This window comes from Mesoplodon densirostris, chromosome 9 (assembly GCF_025265405.1).
Source record: "Mesoplodon densirostris isolate mMesDen1 chromosome 9, mMesDen1 primary haplotype, whole genome shotgun sequence".
Lineage (NCBI taxonomy): Eukaryota > Metazoa > Chordata > Mammalia > Artiodactyla > Ziphiidae > Mesoplodon > Mesoplodon densirostris.
In genome coordinates this window covers 14,006,019-14,019,998 of record NC_082669.1, presented here as the reverse complement: position 1 = coordinate 14,019,998, position 13,980 = coordinate 14,006,019, and the positions used below count along the sequence as shown (strand labels likewise).

At 43.3% G+C, this 13,980-nt stretch overlaps 1 protein-coding gene across 1 annotated transcript in view; it reads right to left on the bottom strand.

Moving 5' to 3' along the window:
• The window catches only part of MAGI2 (membrane associated guanylate kinase, WW and PDZ domain containing 2), a 1,346,582-nt gene that overhangs the window by 135,477 nt on the left and 1,197,125 nt on the right, over positions 1-13,980 (bottom strand). Inside the window, exons 14-15 of the mRNA XM_060107590.1 lie at positions 11,222-11,313; positions 4,232-4,424 (exon numbers count right to left, since the gene is read on the bottom strand). Coding sequence (XP_059963573.1) covers positions 4,232-4,424; positions 11,222-11,313 — 285 coding nt within the window. The remainder of the gene's footprint in view (positions 1-4,231; positions 4,425-11,221; positions 11,314-13,980) is intronic.

Sequence of the window (13,980 nt, the reverse complement as noted above, 5' to 3'; positions counted from 1 at the left end):
GCTGGCCAGGAGCTGCCCTTGGTCTGCAGGCCCATTTCTTATTCCTGCCCAATGCCGGTCTAGACTTTGTTTAATAATTGTTAAAATTAATTGCCAATGTTTTTAAATAGGGTGATTTTACAGAAAGCTGGATTTCTAGTTTCTCTTGAAATATCTGGTAATAATCGACTAGAGTTGGGCGATTCCTGCTCCCTTGACTGAGGATGCAATGTGCAAGTCCCAGCTACTCCCCAGTGTCTCTTGCAAATTTCTGATTTACTCATTTACCCGTGGACTGAAGAGCACACAGGGCCAAAGGGACTTGTTCAGCTGGAGCCCTTGCTTCCCTTCAAGATCACAGACTGGGTACCAGGGCTCTATGTAACCAAACAGACCTTGCCTGCTTCCAGGTTGTGCCCTGGCCTCTCTTCACAGGACCGTCCCCTGGAAGGATGTGCAAATCTTGTCTTGAAGCACGGCTGAGGCAACGGGGTATGTGTGTGGTAGAGCTCGGACACGTGCACTGGAGTGTCCACGGGCATAGTGCACCCCTGTGGTGCCTGGCAGGCTGGGGTCCTGCCCATGTTAGGGGCTGGCCTTCCGGCAGGCATCTGAGTTTCTGCACTCCTGCCTTATGCTCATCAAGGCGGACACATTATTTAAATGGGTGACATGCTCATGGACAAAGAGTAAGGGATTGTATTTAGAATTGACAGAATGTATAGTAACCAGGAGCAGGGAATTCACTAGCACCCTAAACACGGGCTAAACTTTTCACCCAGCTGCCAAGAAAACCTTCCCTTTCTCAGTATAGGCCAAGAATTAGACTTTCCCTTAGGTGTGAGAAAAAAAAGATGCTGACAGCTTTAAGATGGACTCTAACATGTTTTGACGAAGTCATAAAACTTTCTTTCACATCAATTCTAGATTTACACTTTCGGAAATTCCTCAGAGACACTCTTCTCTCAGACAAATCGTATGTATTCAAAATAATGTGTCACTATGTTGAACGTCTCAAAGTTGGATTATTAAACATGTAGATATTTACACTTTCAGTGTAACAATTAAAGCCACTCTTCTACTATCCTTGGGAAAGAATAACTAAATATCGGAGCCGGGAGCATGGATAAGGCACCTCTCAAAACTAGTTTAAGGTGCAAGATCTGTGCTAAAATATCCAGTAAACAAAACTGGATACATTACTGGATGTTTTCACCCTTTATCCTTTACATTTTCATCCACCATTTCTCACTTTTGAGGATCTAGTTTGCCATTGCCTAATTGAAAAATCTGCCTTTCTATCTTTAGCGCGTACACTTTTTTTGGTATGGTAACATTTGGAGCAGGTTTTTATTTAAATTTTTGCCCAGTGTAACTAACCAGTCTGTATCTCTCATAATTAATGCTTTTTTTTTTTTTTCCCTCTCTTCAGCATCAACCAGAAAACCAGTGCCCAGTGTCTTCTGAGGTGAGGTAGGACATCTGTACGAGCGGAGGCAAGCATAAGGCTGAGCTCCCTTCGGCCCACCTCTTTTTCCATTATATTACTCCTTTGTGCAAGAAGGTGGTGACGCTGTCTGTCTTCTTGTTCATCCCCTGTCTCTTTACAATCTGATTACTCATTTCCCCTCAGCTTTGAACCATCTCATCCTAAGCCAGGCTTGCACCTCCCACTGCATTTGCTTAAGAAAGCATAAGAATGATGCTAACAAGAACCCTGAAAATGGCATATCTACTGTCATATCCATTTGTAGCTATCTCTTCTCACTGTTGGAGAAATGGCAGCTATGAAGAAAGGCTGTCTCCCTAGGCCCGTTTAAAAAATCTGCTCCATCCTATTTCTAGGCATTGACTTGACTATCAAAGTATCCTTTGCTGAACTGAATTGGTTTCAATACTCATGAAGCTTTCAAGGAAGAGTGGGCTGAACTAACTTGGAAACTCTCCTGGTGTGAACGAGCAGTCTGCAGCAGAACCTTTTCAAAAATTAAATGCACTTGAAATGCACCTGAGAGCCTAAATGAGTAAAGTTGGTAAGAACTGCAGCAAAGAGCACCTTCACAGAAGTTGCATGATCCACAAATTGCAAGAATACATTTTTGAAGCGTTTGGCCTACACTCCAATAGCCTGGGTTGATTAGAACAAAATTTAATTTGCAATAATCAGCTGGTGGCAAGGAGAGCATGAAATGATGTTGGTGCATCAATTTTTGCACTTTGCAGTGTACTTCCTTGTAAATCAGTATTTTTTTTTTTTTTCTTTTTTGCCGTACCTCGGCCTCTCACTGCTGTGTCCTCTCCCGTTGCGGAGCACAGGCTCCGGACGCGCAGGCTCAGCGGCCATAGGCCCACGGGCCCAGCCGCTCCACGGCACGTGGGATCTTCCCGGACCGGGGCACGAACCCGCGTCCCCCGCATCGGCAGGTGGACCCTCAACCACTGCGCCACCAGGGAAGCCCTAAATCAGTATTTTTAAACTTATCTTTGGGTTACAGAACATATAGCACAGCAAACTTTTTATTAAAAATCACTTTGGAGGGCATCCCTGGTGGCGCAGTGGTTGAGAGTCCACCTGCCGATGCGGGGGACGCGGGTTCGTGCCCCGGTCCGGGAAGATCCCACGTGCCGTGGAGCGGCTGGGCCCGTGGGCCTATGGCCGCTGAGCCTGCGCGTCCAGAGCCTGTGCTCCGCAACGGGAGAGGCCAGCGTACCACGAAAAAAAAAAATCACTTTGGAGAGTGAGAGACAGTTAAATGTTAACTGAGCAAACACTGTCTTCCTCGGGGCATCTCGCCCAAGGATACGGCATAATTCAAGGTGTTTTACTTCACTGGGTCAAGTGGTCTGCTGTGAATTTCTGAAGACGAGTGGCACCTCTTAGCAAAACCTCCATAATACAAGACCTATAGCAGTCTCTACAGGTAAGGGCTGATAATTCTTCTGACTTACCCTTTTAAGTGATAGCTCTTATTCAAAATCTAGTTTCTACAAGACTTGAATAGAAGAGGATTTTTAGTTCGACTAACAAAGCTTATCCTCTCGAGTGACTCACAGCTGTGATTAGCTGGTGGCCCTTTTTTAAAAATGCAAATGTGTTATGATAATAGCACATATGGAAGACTCCTCATGGTAGGGAGTGACATTTGCTAAAGGTTGGTCTAATGTCTTTGAATTCACTGGACAGGGGGTTGGTGGTAGAGTAAAGAAAGAAGCACTGGCTGGGGAGATGGGTCTGTGCATGATCACTGACTCATTGCAGACCGCCAGGGCATCTACTGAACCTCTGGGCCTCAGTTTGTCGTCTGTAACACAAGGGAGTTCATGTTGCTCTTTCTAAGGCCCCTCCTAATTCTCGTATCGATCACTGCGCGTGAGAAGCAGTCCAGGGCTGAGTAGAGAGGCCAGCAGGCCACCGGGGCAGGTGACAACAGAACATCTCTGGCACTGTCGCTCCTGCAATTCACAGGGCAAAGCACAGGCGGTTTGGGACAATATTCCCAATATTACTGAGTGCTCAGAGGATAAAAAACAGTCTAATGCTTGTAATGGACATATTCCTTATAAACAGAAATCGTTTTTGGGGGGGTTGAGAGATGGTAAAGAGAGCTAAATTGAATCATAATATGACTAAGAGGGCTGACTTTTAAAAGTATTTCTTTGGTGGATTCTTTTATGAAGCTGTAAAGGTTGTAAAGGGAATAATTACTTCTGATTTCTCCGTTTCATGACTTTGGAGTTACATGAATTGGGCTTTCTCAGAGTGACATATAGCTGTATTTTTCTAAATCAGAGTAATCTTCTTATTGTTACCATTCATCAGGCTCTTCAAAGGAAGTTAATTTTCCATCCTCGTTGCCTTTTTATGGTATCAAAATGCTGTGTTCCTTGTCTTGTAAACACAATGAAGAACATTTTCCAAAGCTGTATTTTTCACTATTATAATGTTCTTCTTACACCTGGCATCTACCGAAAAGCCAAGAGCATACACATCTTAAATTAGCCTCAGGCTTGGCTAGAAATTTTTAATGACTCCATGGAAAATGTCAGCCTCAAAGACTGCTTAGAAATGTACTAGTGGGGTGAAAATCTGCACTTTCAACATCACAGTTACATCTGGCATATCACGGTTGGTCTTTTCCCTCATATAATATAGAAACTGATTTAAAATGCCGTCTCCAGTGTCCTGACCCTGACTCACAAAAGCATCTCACCACCTAACCTCCAACGCTTGCTGCTGGTTCGAGTTACATACCTCCACATAGCACCTTTCTTCTCACAGTGAGGTTGACCTGCCCGTTCCGGGCTGCATGGTGCATAAGGTCAATGACATAGCGGTGGGTCTTGCCAGCCACTGGAATCCCATCCACGTAGACGAGCTCGTCTCCTGGGTGTAGGCGGCCGTCTCTGTCGGCTGATCCCATGGCAATGACAGCTCCAATCAAAATCTAGACAAGCAGTGAGAAGAAAAGGATGTTTATGCTTCAAACCTCCTTCTTTCCTTCCTTTCTTCCATCTATCTACTTACCTACCAAGTAACTCAGTAGAAGATTTTATTCCGTTTACATCGTCTGCCCCAAATCTGAACATGTACTTGAAAAATGAAAAATGAGAGGCTGAAAGGATGCCCTCCTAACTCTTCCAGGTTGCTAACTCCTCTCAGAGAAATAAATGTTTTGGACTTGCTCCTGATGGCCATGAAGTCTGGGAGACACTTGCTAAGTGGTTCATAAGCTATCACCCTTAACCCCAAATAACCTGATGTTATTGGCCACCGTACATGGGCTCTGAATTGAAACAAACTGGGGATGGAATTCTAGCTCCACTTCTTTATTTGTGTGCCGTGGGCAAGGCTTTTCAATCTCCGCAAGCCTCGGTTTCTTCACCTGCAAAAATGCGGAAATAAAATAATAGGACCTACTTCACGGAGTTGTTGGGAGAAGCGAAGGAAATAGTGCATGGGAAGCATTTAACTTTGCTCAGGGCATGTAGTGAGTGCTTGAAAAATGTCAGGGGAAAACTACCTGCTGTATATTATTAAATTCAGATAAAGGTTCAAAGTGTTTTTTATCTTTTAATTTTTGCTTTGCTTTCAAAAGCTGGTGTTAAGGATAAAACAAAACAAAGCAGAACTCACGGCTGGCCTTCCCTGGACAGCTGACCTACTTAAAGAACAGTCACATCTCCTCCAGATTTTTGCTCCATTTCTTTGAATACTTTCTTAGAGCACTTCCTCTGCACAAAGGATGTCCCCAGCTCTGCCTGTCCCCTGCAATGCTCCTGCTGTTCAGGTGGCCACCATACCAGGAAATTTGGAGGTACGCATCTGGGAAATGTGCATATTGTTATAAATCTCTGAACCAGGGACTGTGATACAATGCATAACCATGTAAGGTTTCCTACTTCCCATTAGAAACACTCAAATTAGTGTCCATTAGCAAGGCTTTTTTTCTTTCTCAGAGGAAAGGCAATAGGGCTAAATATTTTAGTTTTGCTATTTAATCTACAATTTTTCCAACTCATGAACCACAGAGTTCAAAAGAATAGTTTTCTTTTGCCAAGTGGCTTAGCCTCACAGCATCTGAAGGCAGTGGTTACCATTAGTCTGATAATATTACAGAGGCTGTATTCTAGGTTGTATTTTAAGTCTATAAAATGATCCCTTGCTCACGGATTGATTTCTTTCAGGCACTAATTTCTTTCAAATCTCAGATCTGTGGATTCCAGTTAACTTGCAGAGTTGCTCCATCACGACCTGAAGCCTTGTGCGTCAGCAGGTTTGGCAGCAGACGATTCCTTCTTACTTGGTCACACTGCTCAGCGTGGCCTGTCAACACAGATCTGAATGCCCAGACCTCCTCAGGTATATGCAAAATTATGGTCTGGAGAGTTTTCTTTTTTTTTCCTGAGGACTTCATAGCCTTGGTCCACTGAATAGCTCTCTTTATCCATAGGAATGAACATTCCCTACCACAAGGCTGTTTTTCCCCTATTCTTGGGGGAGGGTGGGGAGTGGAGAGTAGATTTGCTTCCTTGTTGAATATTGGTGCTCTGATGACTGATTCATTATTGCTCTCACAGGAAACACATTGCTGACCTTGGACTGCTGGGCTACAGCAAATGGCTGTGCCCATATGCTGCAGTCCAGCAGTCGGGCATGCTTCTGATATTTTCCATTTTCCTTTATTGTCCTGTCAACCTGAATTTATGAGTGTCTTTCTAAAGATATTCCAATCTATTCTTCAAAAGACTCAACCCGCTATGGAGCACTTCAAAGATTTATTAAGTGCTTTGTGCAAAAGCCAGTTAAAATGAATGTTTATGTTCCTCCACTGCCCCATGAAAAGCTGCATTTAGCTGGGTTAGCCCAAAGAAAATGCTTCAACCTTTAGATTTCCTGTATGCCTCAGTGGGAGAGTTTATAGCTAGTAACAGAGAAAAAATGGCTAGAGAAATTCTTAGCTTAATTACCAACATGAAGCTATAGTTCTGATTCTAACTGATGAAAAGGAATGAAAAAAATAGGTTACAACTAAGAGAGCTACCGGTGCAATTGGGCACTCTACACAAACAGTAAAAAAAAAATTTCACATAGGAAAATTCTCATTCCTCTCCTGCTGGAGGAAAACAGCAAAGATATACTCTTGAAGTCATCTTCTGTGTTACTAGTTTAATATCATCCATTAAAAGGAGAACCCCAGTAAAACATCTGTTTTTCTGTTTTACTGCTGTGATATGAAGTACCCTCCTTGCTAATTAATTCATTTATCCAGCAAGTATTCATTGAGTCCAGGGACACTTCTAGGCACTAGGAATCCATCAGTGAAGAATAAACAAAAATCCCTGTTCTATAGAGCCATTCTAGTGGTCAGACAGTAATAAATGTAAAAATTATGTTGTATGCTAGCAGGCACGTACTATGAAAAAAATAGAGCAAAGTAGGATGGTGGGCGGGTGTCAGCTATGCAGCTGAGGTGGAGTTTGGGCAGGTTAGATCAGGCCTCAATGAGAAGCTGACATTTGAGCAGAGACTGAAGTTCACTGGATACACTTTTTTTTAAACTTGAAGCTTTCATCTTCAAACTTTACTTTGTTCTATCAAATCTTACATATTTATTTCTAAATAGTGTCTTCAATATAATACTTCAATATAGCTTATTATATAGTATTGTAAAATTATTAACAATATATATATTATTGTATAATCACATTGGATAATCCACCCTCTACCCTTTTCAAAGAAAGGCTGTCATAGTTATGAAAGAAACTTGAACTGAGCTCAGCGTGGGGAACTGGAGCAGGCCTTAGAGCTGCTCATCCATGGGCTACACATATGAGTTACACTTGCTCCTTCCTTCAGGAACTGCCGCTGGGAAGAGGCAGACCACGTGCGCTATCACTGCTTCTGCCTCTCATGCTGCTGCTGTTCCTTAGCCTTTGGCCAGTTTACACCTTTGTGCCCTATATTTCACGGCTGACACAGAACTTGCTCTATGTGTCTCTCTATTCAGGAAAGAAGATAACCCACAACTTTTTTTTTTCCTTTCATTTGAATATGCTTTGTACACTTGACACATTTGAGTAGTTTATTTCCTACCTGGATAGGATAATCTATGATTCCTTCTTGCACTGTTAACTCACATTGACTTCCATATATACGTTCTTACGTTCATCTAAGCTCTTGAGAACATACTTCAGGATATCTGATCCTTTAAATCAGTAGTTCTCAAGCTTTAGGGTGCACATGAATCACACCGTGAGCTTGTTGAAACAGAATTCTGCATCTACCCCGAGAGTCTGATTCTACAGGCCTGGGGTTTAACCTGAGATTCTGCACGTTTAACAAGCTCCCAGCAGGTGTTGGGTGCTTCTGGTCTGTAGATCTAACACGATTTGAGTAGCAAGGTTCTGAGTATTCTCACTTGGTCCAGTGGACACAGAAGCTATGGTCTCACTGGTCACGTTCCAAGTCCACTGAGGGACTTTCCCTCAGGTGCCTGGCTTGAGCCTCTTGTCCCATCGTACTGGTCACTTTCCAGGACTGCTGAGTGTACGACCTGGGCTCCCTGACCCATCAGGCTATATCTTCCTTCTGCTCTTGCTGACCCCTGGCTATACTGGCCAGTGAGCCTTTCCAGCCAACACTGGCCTTGCTCTACTCATCACATCCCTCTGACCTCACTGGATCCTTCAACCTGAGGACCCACTCATTAGCTTTCTCATTGCCCTTGGAGGAGTTCTTTATCCTGCCTCTCTTGCTTTGGCCCTGAAGGAACAGCTTGGTGGCAAAACAGATCAAGAAAGACCCCTCCACACAGACACCCCCTCGAAACAAGTGACCTGGCCTTATCTTTCCAACCATCTTTTGTAAAAAGGACAAAAGAATCAAAAACTCCACAACTTCACTTTATCTTAAAGGCTGTGAAGGCACAGAACAAAATGATGTATTTGATGTGAAATAACAGCAATTCACATTCAAGTGGCTGATATCCCCGTAAGCCAGGGGAAAAAACTAACACAAAAAAGTGAACCAAAACTAAGTGACAAACAAAACCAAACCCACCTTTACAGTCCTTTTAATTCCTTTAATTCTTTCCCACACTACCTAATGTCAGTCTAAACCCAGCAGGTCTGATCTGCAATAATTATAGCCCAGGGTGACTTGACAAGGTGGCAAGCAGATTTCCAGCTCTAGCCTTCCGAAACTCTTCCACAAGTTTGCACCAGACTCGCAGGCCAAGGCCCCTGTCTATCATCGCCTCTCTTTTTCCATGAACAGTTTTTCTCCACACAGGCCTTTCTCCACTGCAGTGTTTTCCAAGCCTTTCCATCTTAATGCCTTCCCATGTCTTTGCAGCTCACAGCTGGAAATCCCATTATCATTGCTTTGTAGCAATTTCTCGTTTCTTTCTATTTCTATTATTATTTAACTGTGAAAATTATTTCCTCTTGCAGGAAAAAATGCCCATATGCTTGTTTGAGCTGGAGTCCTGCTGTTCATTATTTGCCGAAAGCGGTGCTGTGGTGTTTAATGTGCACCCTGAGATGTCAATACCATTTTGTCTATATGAAGGCAGAAACCCATTTGATATAATTTATGAGACCTCCTGCAGGGTGGGGACCAAGTCACATCACGCGCCTCTCCCTCTGTAGCACATCAGCAATTAACTGAGGCTAGTGCATTTTGTTTGTATATTATCTCTGGACTTACAGTGGAGGAAAGCAGGAAGGAAAGGCATATGGGAGATCTTTACAGTAGACTTACGCTTCCTGATACAATCTTTCTGAGGTGCAACATTCTGGTCTTCAAGACACTATATTCTGGCTTTGAATGCTTCAGGGAGATTTAGGCTTCTACTTTATGGTTTAACTGTCAGAATTTTAACTTGCAGCCTGAGCGTGTCTTAAAGCATTCAATTGAAAGAATAAACCAGAGTAGATCTAAACACAATGAGGATAACCAGCAAAACGTAATCTGAAGAGGTTTATCATAAATACTGAATGCCTGCCCACCGGAGGAGAGAAAGGACTCAGGAGCGTAAAGCCAGTGTCCAGAAGGGCTGGGAACCTGGGAACCTGTGTACCGACCCGGCAGAAAGCTGTCCTGAGGGGGTTGGTAACCACTGGTTGCACTCAAACACCTGAGCTTCATTCTGAGCGATACGTGTTCCATTTGGGTAACAATTCTATAGTTTCTGTGCCAGGCCAAGATCAGCTAGACCTTTCCCTTCTGGAGTCAGCTGACACTATGCCTTTCCTATAACTCAGTCATGCAATCCCTTCTATCTCTGAAGAGGGGGAGACGGGAGAAGAGAAGACGGTGCTACGAATGTGGTGCTAGTTTACCCACAAAGCAGACAAAGCATGAGCCTATGGAGGTGTGGGGAGTCCAGCAAAGTAAGAGCTGTGTATCTCAAAGACTGTATTGAAGTAAGCATTATGGTAAGAACTGGAACTTTGCTGTTTCCCCTTACATTTATTTTATAGTTTAATCTTTTCCTTGTATTTATGTATGAGAAGGGACCTGACCATATTTCAGTGCTTAGGGACCATTTATGAACCTTTTATGAACCTGACATAGTCACAGTGGGTACCACTTAAGACACGTCTTTTACAATGAGTGTTTTATGGCTGTTATTTTAATACACGCTCACAAGTCTCGCTTTGCTGTGTTTTTTTGTGTATTAATGAATATTGTTATTTTATGCAGTCACTCTGATGTATCATATATATAATTTCTCCAGAGCCCTTCTCAAATTCCCAATATTGTGCCAACTGAAGCTGACTTCGTGAACATCCTCTCACGGTAATCCCCTAATTCAAATCTGGCGAGATTCTGCGGCATTGAACTTGATTTTACTTCTGTTTATCCCCGTGTTTTCTCTCCCCTGTAGTTGTGACTGAAAACATACACCATTCTGCTGTTCCAAGTCATCTCCTCACATATATCTTCTGTCACACTGCATGTTTATCTGTGAGCTGCTGCCCAGAGAGACCAGGGGTCCAATACAAGTAAATAATTGAAATACTGAAGAGGAATCCAATCCATTTTAAGAAAGAGTAATGTCCCTCTCTTCATGAAATGTGCATTGATTTATGATGATATGGAAACACTGGCATGTTTTGAAAACTTAAATACCAAGAAAAAGGGCCTCCCTGGTGGCGCAAGTGGTTGAGAGTCCGCCTGCCGATGCAGGGGATACGGGTTCGTGCCCCGGTCTGGGAGGATCCCATATGCCGCGGAGCAGCTGGGCCCGTGAGCCATGGCCGCTGGGCCTGCGCATCCGGAGCCTGTGCTCCGCAACGGGAGAGGCCACGACAGTGAGAGGCCCGCGTACCGCAAAAAAAAAAAAAAAAAAAAAAAAAATACCAAGAAAAAAACAAATAAAGCAAACCTCAAAAAATTTTTATGTGAGTCCTAAAAGGTTTCTTTTTTTTTTTTTTTTTTTCTTTTTTGCGGTATGCGGGCCTCTCACTGTTGTGGCCTCTCCCGTTGCGGAGCACAGGCTCCGGATGCGCAGGCCCATCGGCCATGGCTCACGGGCCCAGCCGCTCCGCGGCATATGGGATCCTCCCAGACCGGGGCACGAACCCGTATCCCCTGCATCGGCAGGCGGACTCTTAACCACTGCGCCACCAGGGAGGCCCAGGTTTCTTTTTTTTATATCCTACTGAATGATGTTTCCCTTCACCCATACACACACAATATAACCCAAACTGTGGAAATAAAGAGAATTCAACTCACAGGCTGTCCAGGCTCATCTCCCCCGAGGATTCTGAAGCCAAATCCAGACTGCATCCTGCGAAGGTGAACATCCAGCTCCTTGTAATCCGGACCTGGCATAGAGGAGACCCCACTGAGTGATGAGTCCTGCCTCCCCCCAACCCGCGAGGGACTGAACACACCGATGATGGATTAATTTTGTGGGTGTGATTAATATGAGTGCAGTCTGAGTCAGTGAAAAGCACAGAGGATAAGAAAAAAATATATGGTAACAAAAAAGTAGCTATTCCAAAATTAGGTAGTCTCTGGATTAGCACTGACCAGCCAAGGGCATTACTAGGGTATTGCCATAGGCAGAAAGAGCACACAAATTTTCTGAGTGAAAAGAAAAAAATCAATGCCTCCATAATTCTTCATCTTCCTGAAAGGCTTGAGATTGCCCTCAAGAAGACTGGCTGTCACTTGGCAATGTTACTCTGACTAGAACAATTGTTTTAGAAATATGAGAGAACAGATGGCAACGCCCTGGAAGTACCTGGTAAAGGACTACTTAGTAATTTACTAGTAGCTGTTTATGACTTGATGTGTCCCATTTAGTGTGTGTAGGGGAGGGGGATATACACTTACACCTAATAGAAGGTGTCTCTTTTGAAATTGTTAAAGTTAGAAAATAGAAAATCTGAACTTTTCTCTATTGAGGTTTGGGTGAAGGTTTGATTTTCTGACAAACTCCTTTAGGTTTTTCATAACTTAGGGACAGAAATTTGCCTGGGTCTAAGTGAACTCTTATCCCCCAAACATTTTAAAATGTGGAAACCACTAGTAGATTCACTACTGACTCCGTAAACATATTCAAAATAAACTAGACGAGGGATATTTTTCTGTAGTTAGCTGAAAGAACAGAAATGTACTTAAAAATAAGCTGGGAAACTCTTCAATCATTTTTTTTCAACCCTAGAATAAACTAAAACCGTAAGAAATATTTTAACTTTTTAAAGAGAATATGATTTAACCTTACCCCCTGCCCCTGGCCCTTTGAACCTTCCCCAGGGGCAAATGTCTCACTCATGACTGGGCTGTGCATACCTTGAAGGCCACTGTTAGGATGTTAATCAATGATTAGCAACTTTGGGGAATGCTTATTAATGCCATCCTTTGCTTAAGAATTATTTAGTGATCTTTGGGCCTTAATGGTTTAAAGGAGGTATTAGAACTGATAGATGCAAGTAATAAGTTAAATTCTCCTTGCTTAAGCAGGATGGTTTTGGAAATTGGGAGGGGATTTCAGAAGAGAATCCTCATGAGACAGGAAGCTTATGTCTGAGCCATCTGGATATATAGTAATAGCCATAGTTGAGAGAGACACTCAATAAGTGATGGCCAGGCAAATCTTTTCCAGACTCTACAATAAGTGGAGCTGCTGAAGTGATGCAGTAAACAAAGCACAACAGAACAGGGCTTGCCTTTGTGCCCTCCAACCTGAGCTAAGCATTTCCAGTGATATGTGAAAGGCAAGTCACTCACTTCTGAAATGTAGGCATAAGCTGATTGTGTGTCTAGTGTTCTCAGGGGAAAAAAAAGCTGAACCAGACATGTAAGTACATATGTATATATGTCCTCATCGTCCAAGGCTCTATGACTTTCGTGCCCTTTTATGACCAGATGCATGTATAACCAAGGTCTCTCCCATTCAGTGACGAGTATAAAACTCAAAGAAGAATAACTACCTGGATTTCCACATCCATTAGTCATCCTTTATGAATTGTATAATCATTCATATTTTAAAGATACGACAACTTAGAAAAATTCAGTTCCTCTTAAACGCTTCGTTAGAGTTGAGTGGTAAAAGGAAAATGAAAACTTTGCCCTACACTCTACAAGTCTCAACTGACTTTTGAACTCAGTTTGTTCTGAGGTCTACAACATTATATACGAAATCACATATTGGGGTGTGTGCTACACTTTCAGGACTCTGGAGGCAAGTGGAGCAGCCCTACAGCGTCATGGCAGGTACCTGTATTTCTCCCAACACAGGCAGAAAGGCGAGGGGAGAGGGGAGGGTGACAGATAATACCCAGTCACCGTTCAAGCCTCTAAAACTTGGTTATATGGCTGCTCACATCAATCTCTTCTCTAGGTTCCTTTAAGCTTAGAGGACCCGAGACCATATATACATAAAAATCACAAAGAGAGGGCCTCCCTGGTGGCGCAGTGGTTGAGCGTCCGCCTGCCGATGCAGGGGACACGGGTTCGTGCCCCGATCCCGGAGGATCCCACATGCCGCGGAGCGGCTGGGCCCGCGAGCCATGGCCGCGGGGCCTGTGTGTCCGGAGCCTGTGCTCCGCAACGGGAGAGGCCACAGCAGTGAGAGGCCCGCGTACCGCAAAAAAAAAAAAAAAAAAAAAAAAAAAAAAAAAAAAAAATCACAAAGAGAGCACAATATACTTTTGACATTCAAAATGATAAAGCTAGCATATGTTTAACCAGAACCTTCCATTTACCTATAGATAGTCTCATTTTTGCATTGCTGCTGAGTATGGTAAGTGAGAAATTGTTCCTCCAGTGGCTTCAGCACCAATCCATATTGCATGAGGAGCTCTACAAGGACTTTACCGTGTGATCCATTTTATTTGCTAAGGAAAACTTTCCCCCAAGGAAATGCTGAAATCATAACAATCCCAGTAATGGCATTTTTGAGATGTGCCAAGGTACAAGGGAGTTGTCTTGGGTCAGAGGATGCTGTGATTCCTGGGAGAACTGGAAAGCTTTTCCTTAATGAA